Source organism: Onthophagus taurus, chromosome 2, assembly GCF_036711975.1.
Source record: "Onthophagus taurus isolate NC chromosome 2, IU_Otau_3.0, whole genome shotgun sequence".
NCBI classification, from domain to species: Eukaryota; Metazoa; Arthropoda; class Insecta; order Coleoptera; family Scarabaeidae; genus Onthophagus; species Onthophagus taurus.
In genome coordinates, this window is record NC_091967.1 from 18,235,022 (window position 1) to 18,261,112 (window position 26,091).

A 26,091-nucleotide genomic window follows, 5' to 3' on the forward strand; every position below is an offset into this window, starting at 1 on the left:
CATATAAACTCATGAAAGTTCGAGAAAGTTGATTGTAGGCCACTTCAATTAACCCTCATAGTATTTTTTCTTATACAACTCAATGAAGTTTCAAAACAATTTCTCTGATTAGATTTGTAATTGTTATTAGTGACAATCAGTATGGATTCCCTATTAGTTTCAATTGAAAATATTTGAGAATATCATAGACCCCATCATGGCATTCAATTATAGTTGGCATATATTCAATACTATCCGATATCAGACCGGAACTAATATTAACAGTGTGCACTCTCCAACTGTCAAGGTGAATCAATAGTTTCTATATGCCACTGTCCTATTTGTATATAGTTCCTGGAATTCATTGGAAACGGCTGTCAAACTAGGAAATTCTCTCATTATTAAGGATTTGCTACCACTCATTGTATAAAATCAATACGTAAACAATTTTCTTTACGCCTTTCCTTACTCGATTTTTTTTACTCCACAATAAATTATTCATGGTTATACACAATAGGCATTACTTAACTCCCTAGAATATTATATGTATTACGTATTTGAGTTCGATTGGCGCACATATGAAATAGACAATAGTTTTATCTTTGTATGAATTTTCTTTCGTAATAACGTTCGCCCGCACATATTGGGACAAAGGTGTGTTGCAGCAGCTGTTGCAGTTCGTAGATTATAATCGCTTTTTAGAACTAAAGTGTGTCACGTTGGGTGGGTGCGATTGATCATTTGATCGAATAAATCCAAATGGGCTATACGGAAGCAGAACAAACGGTCTTTAGATTCTTTAGTTTTTAATTGAAGTAGGTAAGAGCGATGTCCCCATTTGCCAATACAAATGTTCTCCAATCACCGGACTTGAACGTAATGGCTCTTAGTTAGTAGTCTGGGTTCCGCAAAGGGGATTAGGTTGCAATAAAGTTCGACCGCTAATCTGATTGTTTTCTTAAGACGACTACTTCGAGAGTAGACAAAGAGAGAGTAGAGAAAGTTTGGTTAGCAAATTGCTAAGTGGGCCATTTAGATGGAGTTGATGAAAACGAAGATTTCTTTTGTTAAAATTATGCAAATAATTAAAATAAAAAATTATAAATTGGATTAGTTCATATTTCAAACTAATATCATCCAGTGCGTGTTTGTTGATAATTAACTATAGCATAATGTTTCATAACACGCCAATGCTTGCTCACAATAGTACAAAAACGTGTTATGCCTAATGGAAGGAACGAGTTTAAACATTTATTAGGTAATGCAAAGTTTTAAAATCGAATTTACGATTGCTAATAATTCCGAAATTACCTGTTATGTATAATTCAAGCAATTTGTTTTTTTATTGCTTTAATAAAATGTCGGTATAAATCAATTAGCACTTGTTAAACACTTAGATGAATTAGACAGCTGTTTCAACTTGCGCAAATTAAGATAATCATGCTAACTTGAGCAATTAGAGAAACATTGAACCGTATTATAACGAGATTGAATCTATTTGAAACTATTTTCATATATTAAATAAAAATTGTCTATTAAACAATCAATTCAAAGTATTGAATAAAACAAAAACTGATTGAAAATATCCGAACGAAAGAAATTTAAAATTTTACGTTACAGTGCTCACATTGGTTTTACAAAACATAAAATGTGCATTCATACGTTATTTCATTTCTCATAACGAATGGGCGATTCTTTGGTATTAAAATTTCGATTTAAAACAGTCACTTCCACTGATAAATCATTGCACTGATAAAATTTTTCATTTCGATCATATCATATCTTTATATAGTAAATTCCACAGCTTTTCTTTTAACCGGCACTAAAATCAGTTTGCAAGCGATCAGCATTAAATAATAAAACATAAACGAAGCAAATGTAATTTCGGCATGATTTTTTATGTATCCGTACCCGGTTGGAAATGAAACACAATTTCTGGCTTTTGGTAAACGATGAACGGAGATGCACAGTTTAAACCATTTGCTCTACTCGGCTTATTCAATTAGCGGTGCACCAGCATGTTGGAGTTTTAATGAAACCTGACGCTTCGGTGAAATCTAGTTTTGTTCTGGAATTATGATTTGTGAATACGCATTACATGTATTAAAATGAAAATCATATTTATTGGTATTGTTTCATTTTCAATATATTATAGTAATAATTGTACATTTGATATGTAGTTTAAAAAATATTAAATTAATGTGAAGCTAATTGATTATACCTGTCAAGTTCTTAAAAAAATTGAAAACGTATCGCTAGCAAAGATAGAAAACACAAAAAAAAACGCATTAAATTAATGGGGTTTTAATGATAAATATGACACGTGAGGTGATCATTCATCATCATTCACATCCTAGAGGGTTAAATTCATTTTTCCATATTGCTGGACAATTAATCCCTTAATACATTGTTATTACAGTAAAACTGGACCAATACGGAGAAGGGTTATAGCCAAAAGTCCATAATAGGACAGCAGAATCTAAGAGGACTGCTACATTCCACGAAAAGGTGCACAGCTCGTAGGTCCGTTTGTGACGTCACGCAAACTACTATTTCACACTTTGAATTTGTAAATGATTAATAACTAAAACTAGAACCAACACTAATACTAGAACTGACATTAGATATAGAAATAGAAACAATCTAAGAATGTCTTTAGTTCTAGGTCTAGTATTAGATTTAGTTCAATAGAAATATGCAACAATCTAACGCTAAATAGCAATTAAAACTAGAACTAACACTAGATCTAGAACTAGAATCATTCGGGTTTAGCCGTCTTGAAAGACGTGCGGCTAAATCCGAATGTTTCTATTTCTAGGTCTACTGTTAGTTCTGGTGATAGTGCTAGTGCAATACTAGAAGGTCTCAAGACTTCACGTCTCTCAAGACTTCTAAACCCGAATGATTCTAGTTTTAGATCTTGTGTTAGTTCTAGTGACAGTACTAGTGTAAACCTAGAACTAACACTAGGTCTTCAGACGCACGGCTAAACCCGAAACTTTATAGTTCTAGGTCTACTGTTAGTTCTAGTTTTAGTCCAATAAAAATACACAACAATCTAACGCTGAATAACAATTAAAGCTAGAAGTAACGTTCATGATCTATGAACATGGAACAGAGTAACTTAGGCAACAACTCTAGTTGGATTCTATCTATGACCACTAAGATATTTAAATATACTGATGTATTAAATATATGATATTAATAGTATGACTTAAAAATATTTTATCCGTTATATCCAAAATTCGTTCTAACGAGGTCCATTTTATCAAGATTTTACTGTATTGTTTTTAACAGTTTGGTGATTTAAGTCATAGTTAGTTTGGGTAAAAAGGTAAGTTTAAAAGGTTCAAAGCGGATGAGTGTGGAAGCCAGGTCAGCGCAAACAGAAAGCGAGTTGCGAAAAGAACCAATTAAAATCGGATGGTAGGCAGTAAAAGCGTAGACGTGCCGTATCGCCCTATCAGCTTCATGGCTCCTGTTAGAAACGAAGGCGCTTTGCAGCTGCCAGGGTTCGACCGTTGAGTTATTTAAACTTCAAGCGTCACCTGGCAAAACAGAGTGTTGTATTGGGGTGAGCAGGTATAAAAACCTGTTAATAAAAACGAAACCGATGTTCGCCACTTCCTATATTAATAACCGACAATCCTAGTTTTATCATAAAATACACCAAAATCCTAAAAAAATCTTTTTTTTTATTCGACCATATAAATCTCCTGCACTTATGTTCATCGCATCACGCTCGCAGAAATTGAAAGGTGATTAATTTCGGATGGGGATGTGCAACTTTCGCAGGGGTGAGAAAAGACGAAAGACCCGATTGACAAAACGGGGGGCCCCCGAAGTCGCTTGGGAGCTTCATCTCCTCGGGTCACGTTATCCATCAAATTGATGGATGACGTCATTATCGACACCTACGGTACGGGGCTCCCATCTCCAACGAAGCCACCACCAGCAGACGAAGTAGCACTAGCAAGTAAAGGGGGTGTGAGCGGGAACGATTCTGTTTAAAAATGACTGTTTGCCTGTTTGTGCAGTCGCACGCGAGGCGTCCAATACATCTACTGCGAATTGATGTTATTAAAGTCATTTTTCAAGAAGGACGGAAACTGGTGGTGGAGAACACCAGAAGGCTTTTCGACGAGAAAATGTGGGTGGTATTTTGTCAAGACTCGAAAGAAATTTAATGTAGTGGAAACCAAATTGTATAATATGCTACAAGCAATTTTTAAGCTTGTATTATATCCCATGTTACTCGTGAGACATTTATAACCTTCCTCATTTCTATTCTTTTGAAATATTTGATGATTAATTTCGCAACTTAGCATTGCAAATACATCTAATCTTGAAATAGGATCACTAAATTGGAAAGTCAAAGTACAATATAGTTATTAGGACTGTTTTGGTTCAACAGTTCTGTAGTTCCGAACAGTTCTGAACCTTTCTGCGCATACATACAAGATGCAATATGTATTCGAAACTACAGAAACCAAAACATGCCTATTATGATTTATAAGTATTGAATGTGAAATCCTAAACAGATAACTCACCCTTTGTGAGATATCAACATTAAAACAATGGGTTAAATAACAAAAAGTAAACAAAAAACAGAGTCGGATTGCAGGTGAAAATGTGGGCGCATCCGTGTTTTGTTCGCATACATTTTCTAATCAATACGCTGTGAGAGAGAAATATTGATGTTTAACTTCAATTGTTGTATATTTACTAAACATTTATCTATTAAACAGCCCCATCCCCCGTCAGCTTTTCAAAATCATTCAATTTGACTATTCATTGGGTGTTTTTGACAACAGATATTTCCTGGGGCATAATTATTCATACTGTTACTGAAATAGTTTTCTTATTTTTATTTTACTGTTTGTTGTTAAACAAATTCGTTTTCAATTTCTCTTTTTATGGCTAATTCCAAAGAAGTATTTACGATCCTTATTTCAATCTTTAACATGGCCATTTCTAAATTGCCGAAAAATATTCTGGTGACCAATTTACCTTTTTTTATTACTTCAAATCTTGAAACACCTTTCTACCTGTCTTTTATAATAGAATCTACCTGTACTTGAAAGTCAATAAAGAAGGTATTCTACCTAAAAACCATTTTATATAGAATTCCTCCACATGGATTTCAAAAATTATATAAAAGAAGAAAACAGACAAAGAAATTGAAAAACGGCTGGTGGTATTTTACAGTTCGGGTGTCACAAACAGGGGTTGGTAAGAGAACCGGAAAATAAAATCCATCTAGAAAACAATTACCCGGAACGGTAATACCTATGCGGCCCTCGTCGTTAATATGAAGAGGGTTTTAAACTTTCCCGACCGACTCTTTTGGATTTCTATAACTACGCTAACCCCCTCTTCTTTTGTGGAAGCGGAAACCGAAAACTTTGGCGTGGTTCCCCCGTCGTCTTCCTCGTCTGGATGGCTGGCAAACGCAAAAGGGGGGAAATCCATTTGGGATCAGACAAAGGCTCTCGCAATTCAGGAAGGCTAAAGCGCAATTCATCAACGAATAGTGTGATATCAAAATAAAATGAAATGTATAAAAGTAGTTTGTTGTAATCCTTACTTACTATGCTCTATTTTTTTCATTCGGAAGAGTGTTTTTAAATTGAAGCGCCAAAAAGACGGGTTGCTATTGGTCAGTTTTAAGCAAAAATTATACTAGGATAATTCGAGATGTTGCCGGCCACCTAGAAACATTCCGAGTTAGTCGCACGTCTGAAGTGTTACTTCTAGTTTTAGTTCAATAAATTATACATTGTGCGCATACATTTAATATGCAATATATATGCGGAGAAAGATTCAGAACTGTTTGGAACTACAGATCTCTTGAACCAAAACAGGCAGGCCTATAGTTATATCTTATGCTAACTAGTGCTACTTACTACTGCCACTAGAACTAACACTAGACCAAGAACTAGAAACATTCGGATTTAGCCGCACGTCTCTCAAGACGGCTAAACCCGAATGATTCTAGTTCTAGATCTTGTGTTAGTTCTAGTGTAAACATGACTTTTCATTTTACTCCTCCGAATTAAAAAATAGAGTATAACAGTATTAAAGAAAGAAAGAAAATATGGTATGAATAAAAAAGAATCCTTGGTGACAAATAAAATTATTGAACGCAGTAAAATAGGAGGGTTAGATGAAAAATAGTTCCGTAGTACTCCCTCGAGATGACAGGCTGGACGCAGTCACGTGTTCCGGAAACAAATTCAATTGGTCAAAACGCGGCAAAACGTCCGCTCTCCATGTGTGCATAATTCGATTCGGGGCGATTCAGTAACTGTACGAAGCGTGACATTAAATTTTCATAGGGGTCGCGGTGAGCGACATGAGGGAGGTTAAAATCCCCTGAAGAACACCGGAAAATCAAGTTAATTTTTGATGAATATTGAAGGTTAAAAAAAATCCCAAAAGACAAAAATGTTTAAAAATTAAAAAATTTTAACGTTCCTTCCTTTCGCTTTTTTTTTTCGCTCCTGAAGCGAAACAGACTATTTTAAACATACGTCGTAGACGGTGGTTTAGAAAGTGCAGCTGTTGTAACGGCACGACAACCGTTCGTTCCTTTTAAATGTCTTCGGAGTCAAGGATATAGACTTGAAAATACGCTCGTTCTAAATGTTTCGCGCTTTAAACGTAACGCTTCGTCTAAATGCAGATTGCAATCGGATTTGGGGAAGGGGAAAGACACGAAAAGAGGGAGATGGAAAAGTGGACAATCTTGTAATTTATTACTGTTGCCACGCTTCATAGCATCTGTTGTTTAACCGCAGCTAACGGAAAACTAGTTCGTTTAATACAAAAAATAGGAATAGAAAGCTGGGTTAGGACTTATCAAATCCGCTTTTAACGGATCGCTTTCAGGAAATTAACAATAGCAAACTGTAATAAAAACAGTGTACAAACTGGTTTATTTTTAATGTTCACATAAACAAATTTCTTTAACGCATACAGCACTTTTAGAATGATAGTGAGTGAGTGTGAAATCCGTTAGAAATGTCACATGCAGCGCCTCGCGTGGTGTTATTCCTGCTTTTCAGTATATGTTAACACGTGTTTAATTCTCAACAAATTATTTACAATGGAAAATGAGTCATTTTTGTTTCTTTTAGTTACCCCCTTAAAAATTGTGGACTGAGTTATATCAACGTTAACTTTATTTGCTGAATTTACTTTTCCTTTGCTACGTTATTGAGACTCTTAGAAGACCAATTTAAACACACTTTAAATATAGCAACGCTAAGATTTGCTGTTTGGTATGCACCCCAGTTGACGAACATCAGCGGAGAATCCTCAACGATCATCGATTATAATTAACCTGTGTAGCCAGGAAGTTATCGCATTTTGACTTTGCTTATACGAATTTTACATTTTCTTGCCATATTCTGACTTTGTCACGTTGTTTGAATCTCACTTTCCGTATTTTTTTGAAATTGCATGAGTTATTCTATTCAAAGAATATTGTGTATGATTTTAACTAAAATAAGAATGAGTTGGGTTTACTTGGAGCGATATTGGGTTCTTTTTACGTAACTTAACCTTAATTAACGGTATCCTTTATCAGGAACAAGAATAGATTAATTCGTAAATTTGATATTCGAATATCTAAGACATATGTGTAATATAGTTGCTAAAAAATCATTTCATTGCCATTAAATTTAAATCTTTTTTGTTATTCCATGTTGTAAAAATAACCTATATATGTGCTTGCTATTTCTTGTAACACATATGATCGTAGCAGACAATTTGAATCTATTTTAGATTCTCGGAATTCAAACGTTCAAAACAAATTCATATCATGTTTAGAACAATCCCCCTTTAGAGCGTATTCACAGAACGTTACAAACAGCTATTATTGATAAGGGGAAAACAATAGGTAGAAACGAGATCTTTCAATAAGTCTATTGGGTTTCAGGTTTTCTTCAAAGAAGGGTTTAAATTGTATATATATAAGTATGTATAAATATGCTTGAGGTTATCTTTATAATTTATTATTGTTTGTATCAAGATGTTTTTCAATTAAAATTTCTTTGAAATTAAGTCAGTAATAATTCTTCTTAACACAAGTTATTTGAATTTTGTATAGGCATCGCAGGATATTAGTTTAATTGCATTTTCATTTCCCTGTGTCTATAGGGAAATAAACGTCAATTCAATGCATATTAAAACATATCATTGTATATTACTGGTTTTATCGAAAATTGTTTCGTATATTTGTTTAAAATATTACTTTAAATCCATTTTATATTAATAAAATGTTTTGATATCTTTATCAGGTGGCGCTATATGTTGATATAAAGAATAATATTTTTGAGATTATCTTAATAATTATTGCTTTAACCAAAAAACTTTTGAAATAAAACTTGTTTAGAATCAAATCAGGAATAATTTATCCCAATACAATTAGGAATTTGAATTCGCTATGAACAGTGTGTTAAATTTACGGCAATTCAACCATTAGAAAACTGCATTTTTGCTTTCTGAACGCAACGTATTTTCTTCCACATTTTCAATTGTCATAATTGTAGTATTTATTATTGGAGTCTCAGATAATATAGGTCATCCGAGCTAATTTGCTATTCACCTTATGTAAACGTATACTGTTTTATAAATTCTATCCAAGTCTCAAGGTTTGATTTATTTTCTTACAGCTTGCCCGCCTTTTATTTCTTCTTGCGACATTTCCTTTATAATAGTAGTGTCTCAGACTTCTGTTAAGTTAATTATATTTGATTTACCATTTCTAAATATTGTGTAGGAACATGTTGTTAATCAGTTTTCACTTCTACATTCAGCTATGAGTCTGTCCGAAGAATAGTTTGCGGTACTAAACTGATGAGCAATAGATACACAGAGGTTTTTTTATAACAACTACGATTAAGCTTGTTTCTGCCAATACAGTAAAATAGGAAGAGATGCCAGATGTATAGCAGCAGATAATTCTCGTTAAAAGAAAATCTTATAAAGCCGTGCCATGAAAGTAAGCTCGTTAATCGAGAAAATAAAAGGATGTTTAATAATAGGTTAAATCGTGCGCGAAATGCTTTCGGTGTTTTATCTAAGAAGTTTCGAGTGTTGTCGTAACTTTCTTAATACAGACTGTTCAACTTATGGAACTGATATATATTGCATGATTTGACAAATATTAACAGTTCCATTGCTATTTTCAACTCCAAACAAATATGTTGAATAGTAAACTCATGCCAGAAGAAAGAAAAGGATTTTATAATCTTTAGCACTGTTTGTACTAATATTAAAATAGCTTGTTCATACGTTTTATGTTGTACCTTATTAAGTTTGCTAAAAAGGAAAATACTGATCTAAATAAATGTGGTTCTATACAGTGTTCAAGTTATACTTGGAGTATATTATTACATACAGTAAAAAATTTAATATACTACCGATTAAGTGTAATATGATGAATACCTGAAGAAATACAACAATGAAATTCTTCAAACATGTTCCTATAGAGAAATTAAAAGCGCCAATTCAAAATAGAGAAGATCACAAGGATTTAAAATAAATAGACCAATAATTTAAATCCTAAACATGACAGGTAACATGACAAAGATTAAAACACGCTGGCACACAACCACTAATATTTCGCCGCCAAGCGGAATTAGACCCGCGGATTTCTATTTAAACCGATAATGGATAAAATTGTCGTCGTTGTATTTAGGCTATAGAATTAACAAGAATAAGGTTAGCATGATATGCAGTCATGGCAGAAACGGGAAATAATCTGCAAAGATAGATGTTTAAATTTTGTCAAGTAAAGCAACAAGTCTAATTTATCAGCAAAACAAAAGTCATGAAATTGTCAAAAAAAAACAATTAGATGCAAACTTGTGGTAGAAGAGACACCCATCAAAGAATATCGATATCTTGAATTCCAGCAAAATATCTCTGACTCAACAAAAGAATTAAGAAACTACATCAATAAAGTGAGATCTCTATCAGGATGCTTATAAGAGATCGTTGCCGAAATGAAAGAAAACGTTGCGAACTATCCTGAGTAAAACAAGAAGAGACTGAGTGGGAAATATAGAGACCAGGAAACGATGTGAGATACTAGATGTGGGAAGATAGGAAGGAGAAGAAGAAAGAAAATGAATGAAAAGAGACTTGAACACCAGGAAGATGGAAAGACAGACAGCTGGAAGTCGACATCACAAGGCACACTTCGGCTGCAATATCAGAATTCAACAGATCTAAACCAAAGGGAAGAAAAAGTAGAGTAGTTGTCCAGGAAAAGTGTGGATTTTATCTTTATCTGGTGATTCACAATTCAAATAAATGCATGAACACTTTCAAAATATTATGAATTGGTAGTTCGAAAATACCACAAATGTTGTATAAGTAAATGTTAGCAACACAATACTTGATCATTTGAAATACAAGTTACGCATAGGGGAAGCTGAGAGATTTGGTGATTCTTTTCGTTACGATGTGGAAATTCTGACAGAGCAAATGCATAAAATAACCAAATTAATCTATGAAAATCTCCTTCATTTAAGTTTAAATTTGTTGAATTTGCTATGTTCTTCCAACTTTCCGCCTTTGTGCTTAATTTTCAAAGCCATCCAAAAAAGTGAAGAGAAAAAATCGCAGTAAACGATCAAATCTTACCTCATCAATCACCTTCTTTTACACCAAGAAAGAATTTATCTAGCGAGATTCAGATAATTCTACGATTTTTTGAAATCGATTCTTTCACAACTAGCTACAAAAGTATTGTACAAGCACAAAAATTGCTAAAATATTCAACAATTTTAAACATCTCTAATCTGATAATAGTTCACAAGCCTAATAAGTTTAAAAAATTAGGTAAAGTGAATTGAATCTTTTTTTCATAAAGTAAATCCATGATACATATCTACATCCAGTTAAAACCCGTTTTATGTTTATTCGCCAAATGTTTTTGCATACACCAGGATTTTATTTTATTTACTTTATCAAGTTTATTTAATAAAAAAAAAACGAGGTGGTTTTTAAACAACCCCAGGTTTAATTTTTTTACGCGTTGTTTTTAATACACACGTCATCTATTGTTACATTGTCAATAAAACGGAACGTATAAATTTCATTTTGTTATTAAAAAACTTTCACGTTAACAATACCCGTTATTTTTCTCCTTTTTTCGCCATCATTTTGACGTGATAAAAATAGATTTTCCAAGAATAAAATGTCCAAAGTTATCGAACATACACGAAACGTCACAGAAATTTTTCTAGTCCATTGATATTTCCTCGATACACCGGAAGCTAACACCCCTTGTCAAGACGTGTAAGAAGACTTGGGGAGAAATAAAAGCACCGTGGCTAAACGTAACGTTCAATAGAATCATGTCACGAAATCTGGAGGCGTTGTCCAAAAGCCGAAAGGATCTCGGAAAGTTTCTTATCTTTCCTGTTTTAGAGGTTTCCAGTATTCGAGATGGAGGTTTCGAGGTCTAAAACAACTTTCAAAACAATCCCAAACTTAAAATTTAGAATCGATATTCTCTATTACGAAACCGCAGTACTATGAGAAAGGTTCAAGCTGGAGGATAATTCTGAAAACTTGAAAACCGAAACCATCAAGTCTGACTGCCCCGATAACATGAGATTCGGTTCAACGCGATAGCTTTAAAGAAAGAAGTAAACGAGAAGGAAAAAAAAGGAAAAATAAAAGAGTGAAATCGAACGATTCTAACCATTGCGATGGGATTTATCTAGGACGGTTATGTTTTTTGGTTCTTCGATTTTATGGATTGAGTGTAACCAAGTTTTTAACTTATTCGTAAATATTATCATAAATCTGTAATGCTCTATTTAGTAACTAGATCAGTAATGATCGATTTTAACACCATGTATCATTTTGATTTATTAAATACCCATTTTGATGGATATTTTTATTAAATAAGTTTTTTTTCCATTGAAATCTTTTTAAATCAAATCCACAAAGAATTTATTCGATAACATGAATTTATATGATTTAATTTATTAAGTAATTTTTGCGATTTCAAATTTTAATTAAAAATAAATCTTTATGATCACTTTTTTGTAAATTATTTTATAATTAAAAAGAGATATTCGATGGAAACAATGGAATTGTTATTAACACCTTAATTGATATTTAAAATATAATTACAATTTTATTTTGAAAAACGATGATTAATTTTTAATTTTTATGCACATTTAAATAATTTTTTTGAACTTACCTAATCCTAAAGAAAGAATTAATAGCGGAAGAAAGCTTTTGTGCAGGTAAAGTTCCATGATGATAGTCCTCAAGATAAGTAAAAAAATCCCAAAAAAGGCACTCAGAAATCAAACTGATAAAAAACTAAATCACTATTAACAAGTCATTATAATTCCTGTTTTTTTTTATCAAAAAAGTTGGGTTTTTCTCACTAAATCCTGTTTTATAAATTCACTACGCACTCAAATTATTATGGCAATCCTCTACATATTTTTCATTCCACCCAATTTAAAATCGAAAATTAAAAAAAAATGTTTATGGTTGCACACAAAGTTTAACTCAAAGCACAATCAGTGTTAAACTTTTTTTCAGATTTCATGAAAGCACCACTTCAGATAACTTATTTTTCTTAACAAGTTCTATAAAATTTTCCTTTTTTTAATATATATAAAAAAAATATCTTGTCCTTAGTTCGTTAAAAAAAAGCTCGTAGTACGCGATCTCGGCAAACGAACTTTGGAAACTTTGCACGTTATGTCCGTAACACACCGTAGCCGAAGACAGAATGAGCGGTTAAATTTGTTTCTATCAAGCGGCCGAGAGCAGGCGCTGCAGTCGACGTACCCCTTCGCAACGTGCTAAACAGGGACCACAATGTGTTAAACAAAGACCGCAATACGATCAACAAGCGCTCGACTCCGCCTACCTTCCTTCGTCTCTTGGTCTCTTGTATGCTCAGCTCTTTAAAACGACGAGACTCCAAAAACCGGTTTCTCTACCACTACCTTCACTATTTCTTTCTCTACGACCGAAGAAGTTTTTCCGCTAAATCTACACTCGTCGTAAACAAATGCTTGGAAATTATTTAATAACCCGTCGATCCCGTTCGAAAATCGACATAAGTCTGCCGGAAATTCCATTTTTCGATCTTAAACCGACGACTTTCGACGACTTCTACGAAACGGGACTCGATTTGAGTGGGTTTAAGGCGCATTTTCTGTGCATACCTTTTCAAAACGAAAACGACACTCAATCTTTTATTATTGTGCAGTTCACTATAGTTACTATTGTAGCGATTTTGAAAGTTCTTGTAAGTATCAATTCTCTATCTTTTAAATATACAAGGCCTTTCAGCAACAATCAATCGTCTACAGTATAACTTGCAAAAACCAACCGACTATGACATACTATGCATAACAGAACATTGGTTAAAGGAGTCGGAAGTCCAATCAGTCTACATCCAAAATTATTCAGTTGCTGCTTACAGCTGTAGAGAACCAACAGTTAATGCACATGGAGGCGTTATAATAATTAAATAATCGTAAAAGAAAAAAAAATCTCCATTACTCTACTTACAACACAGGAAGATGTTTTGAAGTCTGCTCTGTAGCACTACCAAAATTTAGCACCATAATAATTGGTACCTATCATCCTCCAACCGGTAACAAAAATGGTATATATAACACACTAACACACATAAAACAAACACATCGATGTAAGAATTGGAGATTATAACATCTGTATTAATGAAAAAAGTACTATAAAAGATGACTTCCTGGCGGGAATGTCCGAGTTTTGATTACGTCCTATCTTTAACAGTCCTTCCAGAATTAATGGGAAACGCTGTGTAGACAATGTATTCACAGACAGGTATACCCATCCTATTGTAACATATACCATAAACTTGTATCTTGGAGATGACTTGGCACAGATTGCTACTTTCCAACTGTCTTCTGAAACAGAAAAGCAAATAAAATGTAGAAAAATGAACACTAAAAACATGTTGACATTTAAAACATTATTACAAGACATCAACTGGGCACCCATATACTCAAAACCAAATACCGTGGAAATTTGTTTTACAATATTCCACAAATATATTCTCAAATGCTTTCAAACTGCGTTCCCTGAGAAGAAAGTTAAAAAATCTGCTAGGAGTACAAATCCAAAATGGAAAATAAAAAACATAGAAGAATTAAAAAATAAATTAGATACCTTGCACATAGCAATTAAAGTCACGAAAGATAGTCGTTTAAAATAACTATACAAAATATTAAAAACGAGCAATGAAATAAATCAAGCAAGATGAATGCTTGAAGGCAATATAAACCAGTCTGATAACAAAATTTTGGCGACCTGGAAACTTGACAAACAAGAAACTGGAAAATCCAGGAAAACATCAGCAGAAGATTCAGCATTAAATGTCGAAGACTTATTTATTTTAATAGAGAATATCCCCAACAAAGCATCCTCATAGTAACGAAAAATTAACATAAAAAAATATTGTAACATAAACTAACATAATTACAACAATAAAGCGATCAACAAAACATCTGCTATACGTTAGTTAGTACACATTCTCGTAAAGAAACGTCAAAGAGAGATACATGGTTGAAGCCCTGGTCATAGCAATTAAGAATTCGAACTAATGGCGAGTTTTGATAAAGGTTGGTGTTAGCTATATTAAGACGAAATGTAACGTGTAAACCGTTGTGGTACATTGAAGCTCAATTCAGGCAGAAGACCGGGGGCATCCAGCATGCCATTAACAAGCTTGAAAAGGAAGATCAAGTCAGAAACAATTTGACGTTACTGCAGAGACAATAAGTTGAAGACTACGCAACGCCTATCGTAATCGCAGTAAGGTAGATGAAATTTATGTGCCAAATAGCGTGCAAAGCGTCGTTGAACCGATTCCACACTATGGAACCATAGGATAATACACTATTAACAAATGCCATATAAAGCGATTTAATGCTTGTAAAATTGGTAAAATATCTACTTATTCTGATAACAAATCCTAAGTTATGCAGGGTTTTCGCCACCATAAATTCGATGTGAAGGTGATATCTCAATTTGGCATCAAGTATAGTCCCAAGATCCTTCAATTAATAGGATAGCTTTTCCATGTAAACGTTATTTTTTGGCATTTGTCATAGTTCAAATAAAGTTTGTTAACGCGACAGTTATCATGCAGACGATCAAGGAGCCTCAGGCAGTCATGACTAGAGCTGACTCTGGTAAATATTATATTATCATCCGCATAGAGCAGGAATTTGGAAAATTTAAAGCAAAAAGAAATGTCGTTTATGCAAATTAGAAATAATGTAGGCCCAAGGTGACTTCCCTAAGGCACACCAGATGAGATGGGTTTGTAGTCCGATAGAAAGCTACCCAACTTAACTGCCTGACTTCTGTCCGATAGATATATATTTCGTAGACCTGAAAGATTACTTGATTATTTGAGTTTGGTATGGTATTGACTTTAGGTTGCTTTATTTCCTTTGGAAAAATATCAATCATGAAGCTGCTATTTATGGTCCTAAATAATCCTTTTGTTATTGAAATCAAGCGAAGACTTGTATATATTTTCCTAATTTATAGTACCTAATTCTTTTTTATTTACTAAATTGCTTTTTAAGCATTTCTTTGAATATGAAACATGTTTACCACTATACTCTTCATTTTTTGTATGTATGTAAAATCCATTTTTTCTTGATACAATACCTCGGTTCGAAAACATTCAATGTGCGTTGAACGTGTTCGCCCGACGAAACAAACGTGCCAGTGCGACTAAATCCATAATCGACCGATTTCAAATGAACGATAACTAACTTTCAGGCATACCTAGATTAATGTCGTATGCTATGTCTTTTTATTTGTTCATGATTCGAAAAAGTAGTCTCGTCAATAGGACGTTACCAAAGAAATTGATGTACAGCCACAATTTTTGGTGGAGATGTAAGTTTTAGTAAGGCTTTACAACCAAAACAAAACTAAAATGTTCCAAGTTTTGCTGTGCTTCTAATAGAACATTAAAAAACGTTGTTTGTAAAAAACATTAGTTTATGGATTTTGATTTTACCATTATATACGGGTCAATTATAAAATAGATCGTGACTTTCATGTGACCTTAAGTCTTTTATACATGGCTTTTAAAGATTTGATTTATATATTTCAGTTATAATTGCTTATTAATGTTATAAACTTTAATACAACCATGTCTTCCTACATAAAAAGCGAGAGTAGTATTATTAAAAACCATACGGTAAGAGTAAAAAGTATCCTAAAGATGATGTTTAAACTTACACAGTAAGTGCATACAGACGTTTGCATACATAAGATCTACTATCCTTCGATTAGAAACCGACGCTTACATCATATTAATTGAGGATGAAGTGTCTCACTCCCAAGCTTACCATGCGAGAATAACACAAATTCTCAAGATCGATATTAAAGGCACATCCGTTGACAGTGCATTTAGTAGCACCGTGTACGATCTATGCTAAATTACTCCACTTCCAGAGACATAATTCTACCCTGAAAGTACTGTACCTATTTTATTTAAAATAGGGGCTCTTTCAAATTTCTATGAAAAGAAATTTACAGATTTTGAATATTTAATAAATAACATTGGTGCCAACATTCCTAAAGGAATACTACATTTAGAGAATACTACTATTAATTATTTAATATTCGTAAAACTTACATAGTTAGTTTATGTAATCATTAATTGAATTCGCACCATTTGATTTATGTTGTTGATGTAATGTTGATGATGACTAAGCTGGAGTGGAATTTAAAAACACATTGGTTTGCGTGAAACTTTATTCAGGTTGAAATGTATAGAATTGATAGTTAGAATATGGAGAAGGTGATTGCATTCGAGTTTCATTTGAATGATGGTCTGAATGAATTGAAGGGGATGGAGTGGAACGATGTGTTTGCTCGATGAGTATCCTATTCTTAATAAATCCTATCAGCGTTAAACAGTATATTTGCAATTCAACTTTAATCGATTAATCGCTTTGTAAACGCTTTTCTGCTTAATAATGTGTGCGTTGTATGCACTGGAATTGTGTATGTTACTTTTAAAAATTGAAAAATTAGATTCTATCTGTTTGCCTAATGAGAGATATCTTTTGTAGTACTAGTGGTGTCTTTGTTAATTAGTGTTCCTGATATTTTTGGTTGTGTACGTCTTATATTTCAATATGTTCTAATAATAACTTCTGCATATACAAAACATCATAAAGGCAATAATTCTTAAAGTTTTGGAAAACATTTAATGAAAGCTTATCCAGTAGAACACTAAAAAGAAATAAACACAATGCGAATCATTAATTATCGATTATGTAAGGCACATCATGTTATAGAATAACCTATTATTCAAAATGCTTTTGGATAATATGCGCCGTTGTCAGAGTTCTACGGAAATCAATACTGTAGCTAATTAGTTTTAGCTTGTATTTGTTTGTACAATTTATTAAAGAGAAGTACAAGTAAAAGTCCTCGAAATATTTATACATCACATGGAAATTTTGATGAAGATAACGAAGGATACATCATACCAGGTGCATCCAGGAATGAAACCCAACCTAAAGTGTAATTCTTCCTATGAATCAAAAAGATATGCAGAAGAACTCTCTTCTACGCTCTCTTCGAAATTAAAATTAAATTCTTTTGCAATTAAATTCCAAGAATGCTCGCCTGCTGAACAGTATATGAATGTAAAGTAGGTTTCAAAGTGTACTTCAATTCGTGTTTTGAGATGTTGTTTCTTAAACGCTGCGTTAACGCATCCCTAACAGAAGTCCAAAACTCGCGTAAATTTTTGTAATGTTTTGGGATTGTTGGAAAAGATTCCTGGAACAGTGATCTACTTTTATTATAATGATATTACGGTACGAAATTTATATGTCTTCAACAAATTTATTAACAATTTTTACAAGCACAATTTGGGTGACCTCAGCTACAGCTTTCGCAATTGTAAAAGCCTGCACAGTACATAATTGTATGAGATAAATGAACATTGAAGAGTGGTTTGGGGCAAAACCGGGGAGCGACCCAATTATGTCTGAGGATGAACTAATAAATGAAGCGATCAGTACACAATCAGATTGTGGTAATATACAATTTGTAGAAGAGGTTACCTCCAATCTTCGCATTAATTGTGCGAAATCCGAAGATGCTTTAAATGCAATCGATCTCAATATGCATTAAGTCGAAAACAATAAACAAAATATCTATAAATATTAAAATTTATTATATATATTTTAATATTGAATGTTTGCCCGAAAAATTCATTCTTTTATAACTTTACTGTTCGAAGTTTTAATCCCAAATACTTAGACACAATAAACAATGTGCTTAACATAAGTTGTCTTTAATTACAAGAATTTTTTTTCCACGAAAATTATATAATAATTCATAGTAAACATTGAAAGACATTTTAAAATGTGTGTCATACACGTTTTGAAATGTCGATGGTGTAGTATTGTATAATTCATTATGGTAATGCTAAAGGAATGACGAAAATACAATCGAAGATACATCGACCAGGTTACTGGGGTGTACAAATAAACCAATGCTATTGTCGGAAATATAAGCTACATACTTCTTATTAACATGGTAAAGTTGAAGATAACAAACTTACGGAGAAGCCGGTTGTTCAATTACTGTTTAGAAAAGTTTTTGGGCTCCGCAACCACTTTAAGTCTTCTATAATAAATCCTTACAATTTAAAACTAAGTGGAAATACCTGTACAATATATTATGCAGTTCTAAAAATAATATTTTATATGAGATTTAAGACGATGTCACAATTTTGTCAATGAAATATTGATGTAATAATAATATCACATTAGCGAGTAGAAAATAAAGAATATAATTGGTTATCGACTATACCAAGAATTCCTTTCTCTTCTTTTATTCTTTTAAGCTCGCTTCTTGACTATTCCCATGCCGTGTCAAGTGTCAAGGCCTCTCTGGAGAAAAAACAAACCCGCCTACGCAACACTTACCCACGCAACAAAACATAAACATTTTAAGCGGTTTTCGGTTCAAATCAATCCGTCTCCTCTCACAACAAACCCGATCGAATAAATATTTAACCAACACGACCGTTGAAAATACAAACAAACGCCGAGACTTTTTTTTCGTTAGATTAAATTGTAGCGACCCTTTTCGGTGTCAATGAAATAGTAGCTAAGTGGTGATGCTTTAATAAAGCCTGCGAGTAACAAACACCGCTGAGAACGTTTTTTTAAGGAGGAAAAAAATACTCCGGTGGTTTTCACTTTTTACGAGCGCTATCTGTAAAATTCGAATTTGCATAATTTTTTAAGCGAAACATCTCTGCTTTTTTTTGTGAGCTCGTACAACGAAACGTTGTATTATTCCCTGGACTATCGTAACTCCAACGAAAGAGCCAAAGCAATTTTTAACTAAATTTTTGATGGAATTGTAAATTTATTTTGTTGCTTTTATTGTTTTTTAATGTAATAAAAAAAATTTAATGAAAACTTCACACAATATGTTAATAGTATTCATAAAGTCTATTATTGAGATTAATCCATTTTACATGAGGAGAACAAAGGGAACATACTTGGGCATCTCTGTCTACGTATACAAAGACTAAAGTTAGTTAACCTTTAGTATTAGATCGGGTAGCTCCCTACACGTATACCTAGCACTATTAAATTGCGCTAGAGAGAATGGCGTCACAGTAGTTGCTAATAAATGCCGGCGTTGCGGGAACGCGACAACTTGTCACTTTCCGCTTTAACGCATTACCAAGTTTTATTATAAATAAATTACTGGGGAGACCTGCAATCCAAGGCATTAGTGCACTTCACGAACTTTACCCACCGTTCAACTTAAGGTGCTTAACGCCTAAGTTCATCGGGAAAAAGGTCTCTTCGCCTACGGTAAGATACGAACCAACTAAAACACAAACCCTTTCTCGCCTAAATTGTCGCGTTCAGGCTATATTCCTCCACGCGAAGAATATTTGAACACTTTTAGGTTATACTTGTGGTTTGAATCGAGTTTCTTTTCATAAAGTTTTAAAACAAATTTATAAATTCTTTCAGTAAAAAAATTAGTTTCTTTAAACATGTTCATAAAACCCTTCTAATATCACCTTATTCTTATTTATTATTCAGTACACACATACATTACGTTTTCCATTATCGTTGTGGAAAAGATCTCATTCTTGGATAAAGTAAAGTCGTTAGACTTTTGACACCCCATTAGACCTTGTAGTAGTAAAGTGACACGTAGAAGCAGCGTTTCTTCGTTATCATCCCGGCGGCGACGCTTTTCCCTCGTTGAATTGATAAATTCCGACGACGATGTCGTAAAGTTAAGTTGGTTGTTGGTTTTCGCTATCAGAATTTAAGAACTTAGGTGAAAATTAATAGTACAACCGGTTTTAAATATAAATTGGGTTCTAAAAAGCTCCTAACCTTTTTAGTTTGAAAGTCGTTAGATGTGTTTAAAAAAAATAATCGTCTCGACGAAGCTTGCTCAACCCATCAAAAACCATTAAGGAAAAAATCGATTTATATTTAAAATTTTAACTCGAGTAAAGTTGTTGAGGTATATTAAAACGGTCGTTATGGAAGAAAATGGGTGGATAAACAAAGGGCCTAGAAATAAAGTTATCGATTTTTTTAATCAGGTTAATTTACAAGATTTCTTGAGATACTATTTATTTTAATTGGATTTTGCTTTATAAAATTATTTTTAATTAATTAATATTAATTTTATATATTTACGTACTCTGGAAAAATTACTACATTTTGTTATTTCTCGTCCGCAAAATGTTTTTTTGATATAGAACTTTTAGTTGAAGTATTTATTTTAAGGAATTTTATGTCTTAATATTGATTTAAACTTTTTGTGTGTTGAATTTTCAGCACACAGGAACTCTTGGTCTATATTAAACGCATTGTTGTTTTTGCAAAAATTAAATTAATTCTACAGTAAAGTGCGATTATCCGTGAACCGTTTAACCGGGGTTCGGATTAACCGTGCTTATGATTTTAAAAATTGATTTTAAAAATACTTTATACACTTGTATGTTAATTATAATTAATTATTAATTAATTATAATTAACCAGAAAAGAAAACAAGTAAAAATAACCGACTTCTTAAAAAATAATTAAGTGTTTTGTTATTAGTTTTTATTATTCTTTTATTGTTTGTTATTATTATTTAGTTTCATAGTAAATAAGGTTGTTTTATGCCAGTTTATTTCCTTCATTATACAATTCTCTAATCTTTTCTTAAAACAAAAATTAAACATTCGTATTTCAATAATTTTAAAAAGTTTAGGTTGTATTATTCGTGGTTTTCGATTATCCGGATTTTATTTTCCCCGATTACCACGGTTAATCGGCACTTTACTGTATAATCAAATACATGGTTGTAGTTTCTGCCTTAAGTTTTCATTCTAAATAGAACGTATGTGTTCAGTGCATACACAGATCCCCAATTCATAATTCCTAATTCTGGGGCAAGGAAATTTGGTGGAATCCAGCTCATCATCATTATCCAAATTGTAAAGCCAAAATCTTCTTCAATGTTTCTTCGAGATTTATGATATCTTTTTTTGCCAACTCTGCCATGACTCTCCCTGTGCATCAATACTTTTTCCTCTTTAAGTATTTCGTTGCATTCTCCTGTTAACCAGTTGCTTCTGTATCCTTCCCTTCTTCATCCTGATCACATGTCCTGCCCATTGCAATCTCTGGATCTAAATGTACTTTGAGGGCATTGGCTCCTCTTAGTAGCTGTATAGTTCCTGGTTATAATAATAATAAAGCGTCCAGGTTTCACAACCATATATTATGTCATTACACGCCTTATTTTATATATTCGAAATTTTATGTTAATACGTATTAAATTTGATTACATGGGCTATTGCATAACAAGCTTTGTTGGCCAGCAGTATTCTTAAATAGAGGAGATATATAAATTGCGAGACCACCTTATCTTATCCTGACCTACATTGCATCATCATTTTCATTTTTTCCAAAATTGTTCTCAGTTCTACCGGCTTTGCCATGTCCTCCATTTGTCTGTAGATTCGCATAGGCTATCAGCGGTATTAATTTGTTTATCAGTAGATTCGGTCTTCCTATTTTATTATTCGTATGGCATACTGTAGTGAATAAACAACGTTGGTGCCAAGTGCCAACCTATCCCCTTGTTTTAGTCCTTGGGTAATACTGAAACTATTAACTATTTGCTAATTCAACTTGTATTGGTTAGCAGGTTGTGCATTACTTAATATTACACTTGTTGCTTCACTGAAATCTATAAATATATTATACACATCAACGTCATATTCCCTGGCGGTCTGCAGTATTTATTAACCATGAATAGTTGATGACTCTCCCAATAGTCTCTTTTGCAGAAAGTATGTAAATATATTATATCCATTGCTCAAGATAGATTTCACCCTTTTTCACCCTTCTTGTAAATAGGGCATATTATAGACTTATTCCACTCTGATGGTAGATCTTCTTTCTCCCATATTCTTTGTCAATTCCCGACGTCCTACCGAACTTTAGTGCTTTAGTGGTATTCCATAGCATAATAGTAATCAAGACAAATTTTAAACTTTTCCTAACAATTTCTGATAGTATCAGGAGTTCTTCTCAGGTTCATCCAAAGTATTAGTAATCATCGGATAAGGTAACTTCCACCACTTAACTTTTTTTGATAAAAATTTTCATATAATATCTCTGTTATTTCCTGTGGAGTTTTCAGAATTAAATTAACTATTGATCAATTTAATTCCTACTTATCCTACACTTAAACTTTTTGCAATTATCCCACTATGTGTATCTATGTATCTATGGGCAGTATACTAGTAGCTTCCTGGTACACTCCTGATATGTGTTGTTCATTCATGAACCTGGTCACTAACTCATCGAAAAATGCTAACTGATACAAGAAATGATTTAAGAAACACTCAAGACTTTGGTTGCCTAGCACTGGTTTTTAAAGTTTCCTCTTCGAATACCTCCATATTGAAGTTGGCAATAAATGACGAAAACGACGAGCCTATGGCTGCTCTCTCACATTGCTGTACGTGACTCTAAAACTTAACAATATTTAGAATGTACGTTGGCAATCCCTCAGGTATAAGTTTTTGTAACAGTGATTTTGTGACACTTTGGTAAAAAGTGGTTTCATATCGAAACTGATTAGAAAGTTCTCTGAATACAGGGCCATATTATCAATTAATTCCGCAAAGTGTGAACTGTCAATGTGTGAGTTCCTGTTATTATACAAAGTTATTGTTATAATGTATGTATGACAGTTTTGTCATCTGGAAACACGGCTAAATATGGCTTCTGGATTTGTTGAATCAACGTCAGCATCCAATGCTTAAGCTCACCATGGGCAAGATATTTTCCTCTTCCTTTTGTTTCAAGTGTGATGGTACGAATAGACAGGCGACTGAAGAAGGACGATATGGTAACAAATAAGACCAAGCAAAGTCAAACTTCCTTCGTTAACAAGGTTAGGAGTTTACAGACTGGTGTACAAGTGAGGAAAGTACGGTTAATGAAGTTTTTGATATACCGAGGTTTTGTGGTTAGTATCAAAATAGATTTTGATCAGACAAAAACACTTGCAAAGATGGCTGGCAAGTTCCTGGCCCAGGAACAGCCACTTACCAAAGGATAACCAGAGAAGCTGCAGAAATTTGTCATCTTAAGAACAATATCAACACAAAGAATGGTATGTAATTCAGTCATACCTGGATGAATTTCTCCACTCCACACTGAATTGGCTAACAGCCCAATTAGTAATTACTTCATTAATTAGTTAATAATTGGTTACTAAAGTAGTTATTTCTACAGAAAATTGCAACATGATTTCTAAAAGAAGAAAACAGCAAAACCCAGAAGTTTCTAGTTTGAGTATTATTTCTTAATTGTTGTACAAACTTACTATGTATATATTTATTGGATATTGTGAACACTTAGACTTATATGGTACATTTACCATGAATTTACTATTGAATAAAGCACTGAAATGTCGTCGTTTGTACTCTACGGGGCCGTTTGTAAAAATTCTGGACCATTTGTTTTTGTTAATTCGCATGCCGTTCGAAAACGAAAAACGTCGATATGCCAGGTGCTGCGCCGTCGGTGGCCGTTACTTCTATACCGCACCACTCTGCAAACTAATTGAATACCGCCCACGATATTGGCTATATTTTATACGAGCAGAAACAAGAAAATTAAATTTATAGCACCCAGGTCGCTTTTACCATCGGTAATCGTTAAAATGTTAACACAGATACTATTAATTTATGATTCTAGTATAACTTACAAAAAATATTTTATTATTACATATTTAATAATGTTCTAAGTATTCTTGTTACAGTGGTTTTATTATTGTAATGACGTAGATAATAAAAGAAAATTGTTTTAGCTTCATTAATAAACCATATAAACTTTGTGTCTTTTAACTTCAAAGGTTATTTTTGGATGTTAGAACTTTGATGGTACCACCTTAACACGAAATAGTTAAGTACTCAATTATCTTAGTCTATACATATATATTTGGTTTCTAATTTCACTATCATAAATTTATTATGTGTGAGAAATTATGGCAAACTTTATAAATGCATATCTAATGCTATTAATTACTATTCCGGCACGGTAGTTTGTATACTCCATTATTAATCTCGTGTATATTAAGGTAGAGGAAACGATGCGATGGTAAACTCTGTAATATATTGAGGTTTTCGAAGTCTATCTAAAATCTAAAATAATTCGAACGTTTAGTAATATATTGGTTCGTGGTTTACGTTAACCTGTTTTCTATAAAGTTTTATAAATAAATTTCTCAAGGTTGTGTAAATTTCGAGAATCTAAAACTTATACAAATTTGTATACAAGAACTTCTAGATCTTAAAAGTTATTTAGAAAAAAATTTATAGTTTAAATTCTTTTCCATTTTTAGATAAAATAAAAACCAAACTTTGAATGTTACAACGAATTTACACTCGAACCGATTCGAATATACAATAATGGCCAATTAGCCAAAACTACTATTAAACAGACCATTAAATAAGGAAAGCTTTTGTGAAATGCGGTACTGTTATACCATGCCTCATTAAATTGCAATTGCCAATTTTGTAACTTCCATTTAAAAATTAGTTATTTACTTTTCCAAATTAGTTTAAAGTAATTTAATCAAAATCAAATTAACTTTTATAGAGTTTTTATTCAGTTTCGTTATAACTCACAATAAGTAGGTGATTTCGGTTGATATAGATATTTTTCGTAATGTGTTCAAATTAACTTTGTTGATAAAGTTTCGTTGGTAGTTAAAAACGAAAATAGTTCTTGGTTCCGAACGTGCTGGTTCCAGGTAATTGACTGAAAATTTTGCTACGAGCTTCAACTCGGCGAGAGAAGGCAGCCACCCGTCGTCGAGGTAATGGTTATTAATAACCATGTAATTGCCGGTTATCGGCCAAATTACCCCGATACTCTCCAAAGTATTTCTCTCTTCCCCACTAATTGTTAATCACAGTATTAAGGGCGCACGGTATCTATAATAAAATTATATCAACTTGAAATTGTTATTTAGTTTTATTAAAAATCCATATGATATTCAAAAATACATTACTAAATTTCATTTTATTATTTTATGAATAATTTTAATTAATATAGTGAAACCTTGATATAACGGACCTCGTTAGAACAGACTTCATACTTAATAGATTAGTATATTTCAATATAAATGTTAGCGCTCATAGATAGAATCCAGCTCGGATTATTCTTCAACATCCATGAACATGGAATAGTGCAACATTCCATGTTCATAGATAAATTGGAGTTATTCCCCGAGTTGTCTCCGTACTAGATTATTGTATATTTCTATGGCATTAAAAATAGAACTTTCACTAGATCTAGAACTAAAAACATTCGGGTGTAGCCGTACGTCTCTTAAGACGGCTGATAGTGCTAATGTTAGTGTTAGTTCTAGTTTTAGTTGTTATTCAGCGTTAGATTGTTGTATATTTTTATTAAAATCTTTTCATATAACTGACTTTTGGCTACAACAGATACTCCATTTCCCATA

General features: G+C 32.9%; 1 protein-coding gene across 2 annotated transcripts in view; it reads right to left on the reverse strand.

Annotated features, from left to right (window-relative positions):
- LOC111413487 (hemicentin protein echinoid) overlaps positions 1-12,752 on the reverse strand; it is a 114,429-nt gene extending 101,677 nt beyond the window's left edge. The window contains exon 1 of one of the 2 annotated variants that reach the window (XM_071194417.1): positions 12,209-12,751. In XM_071194417.1, coding sequence (XP_071050518.1) covers positions 12,209-12,266 — 58 coding nt within the window. In that variant the 5' untranslated portion in view covers positions 12,267-12,751. Of the gene's footprint in view, positions 1-12,208 lie in introns of both variants that reach the window. The other variant, XM_071194418.1, reaches the window with a different exon arrangement.
- Positions 12,753-26,091: the final 13,339 nt, after the last annotated feature.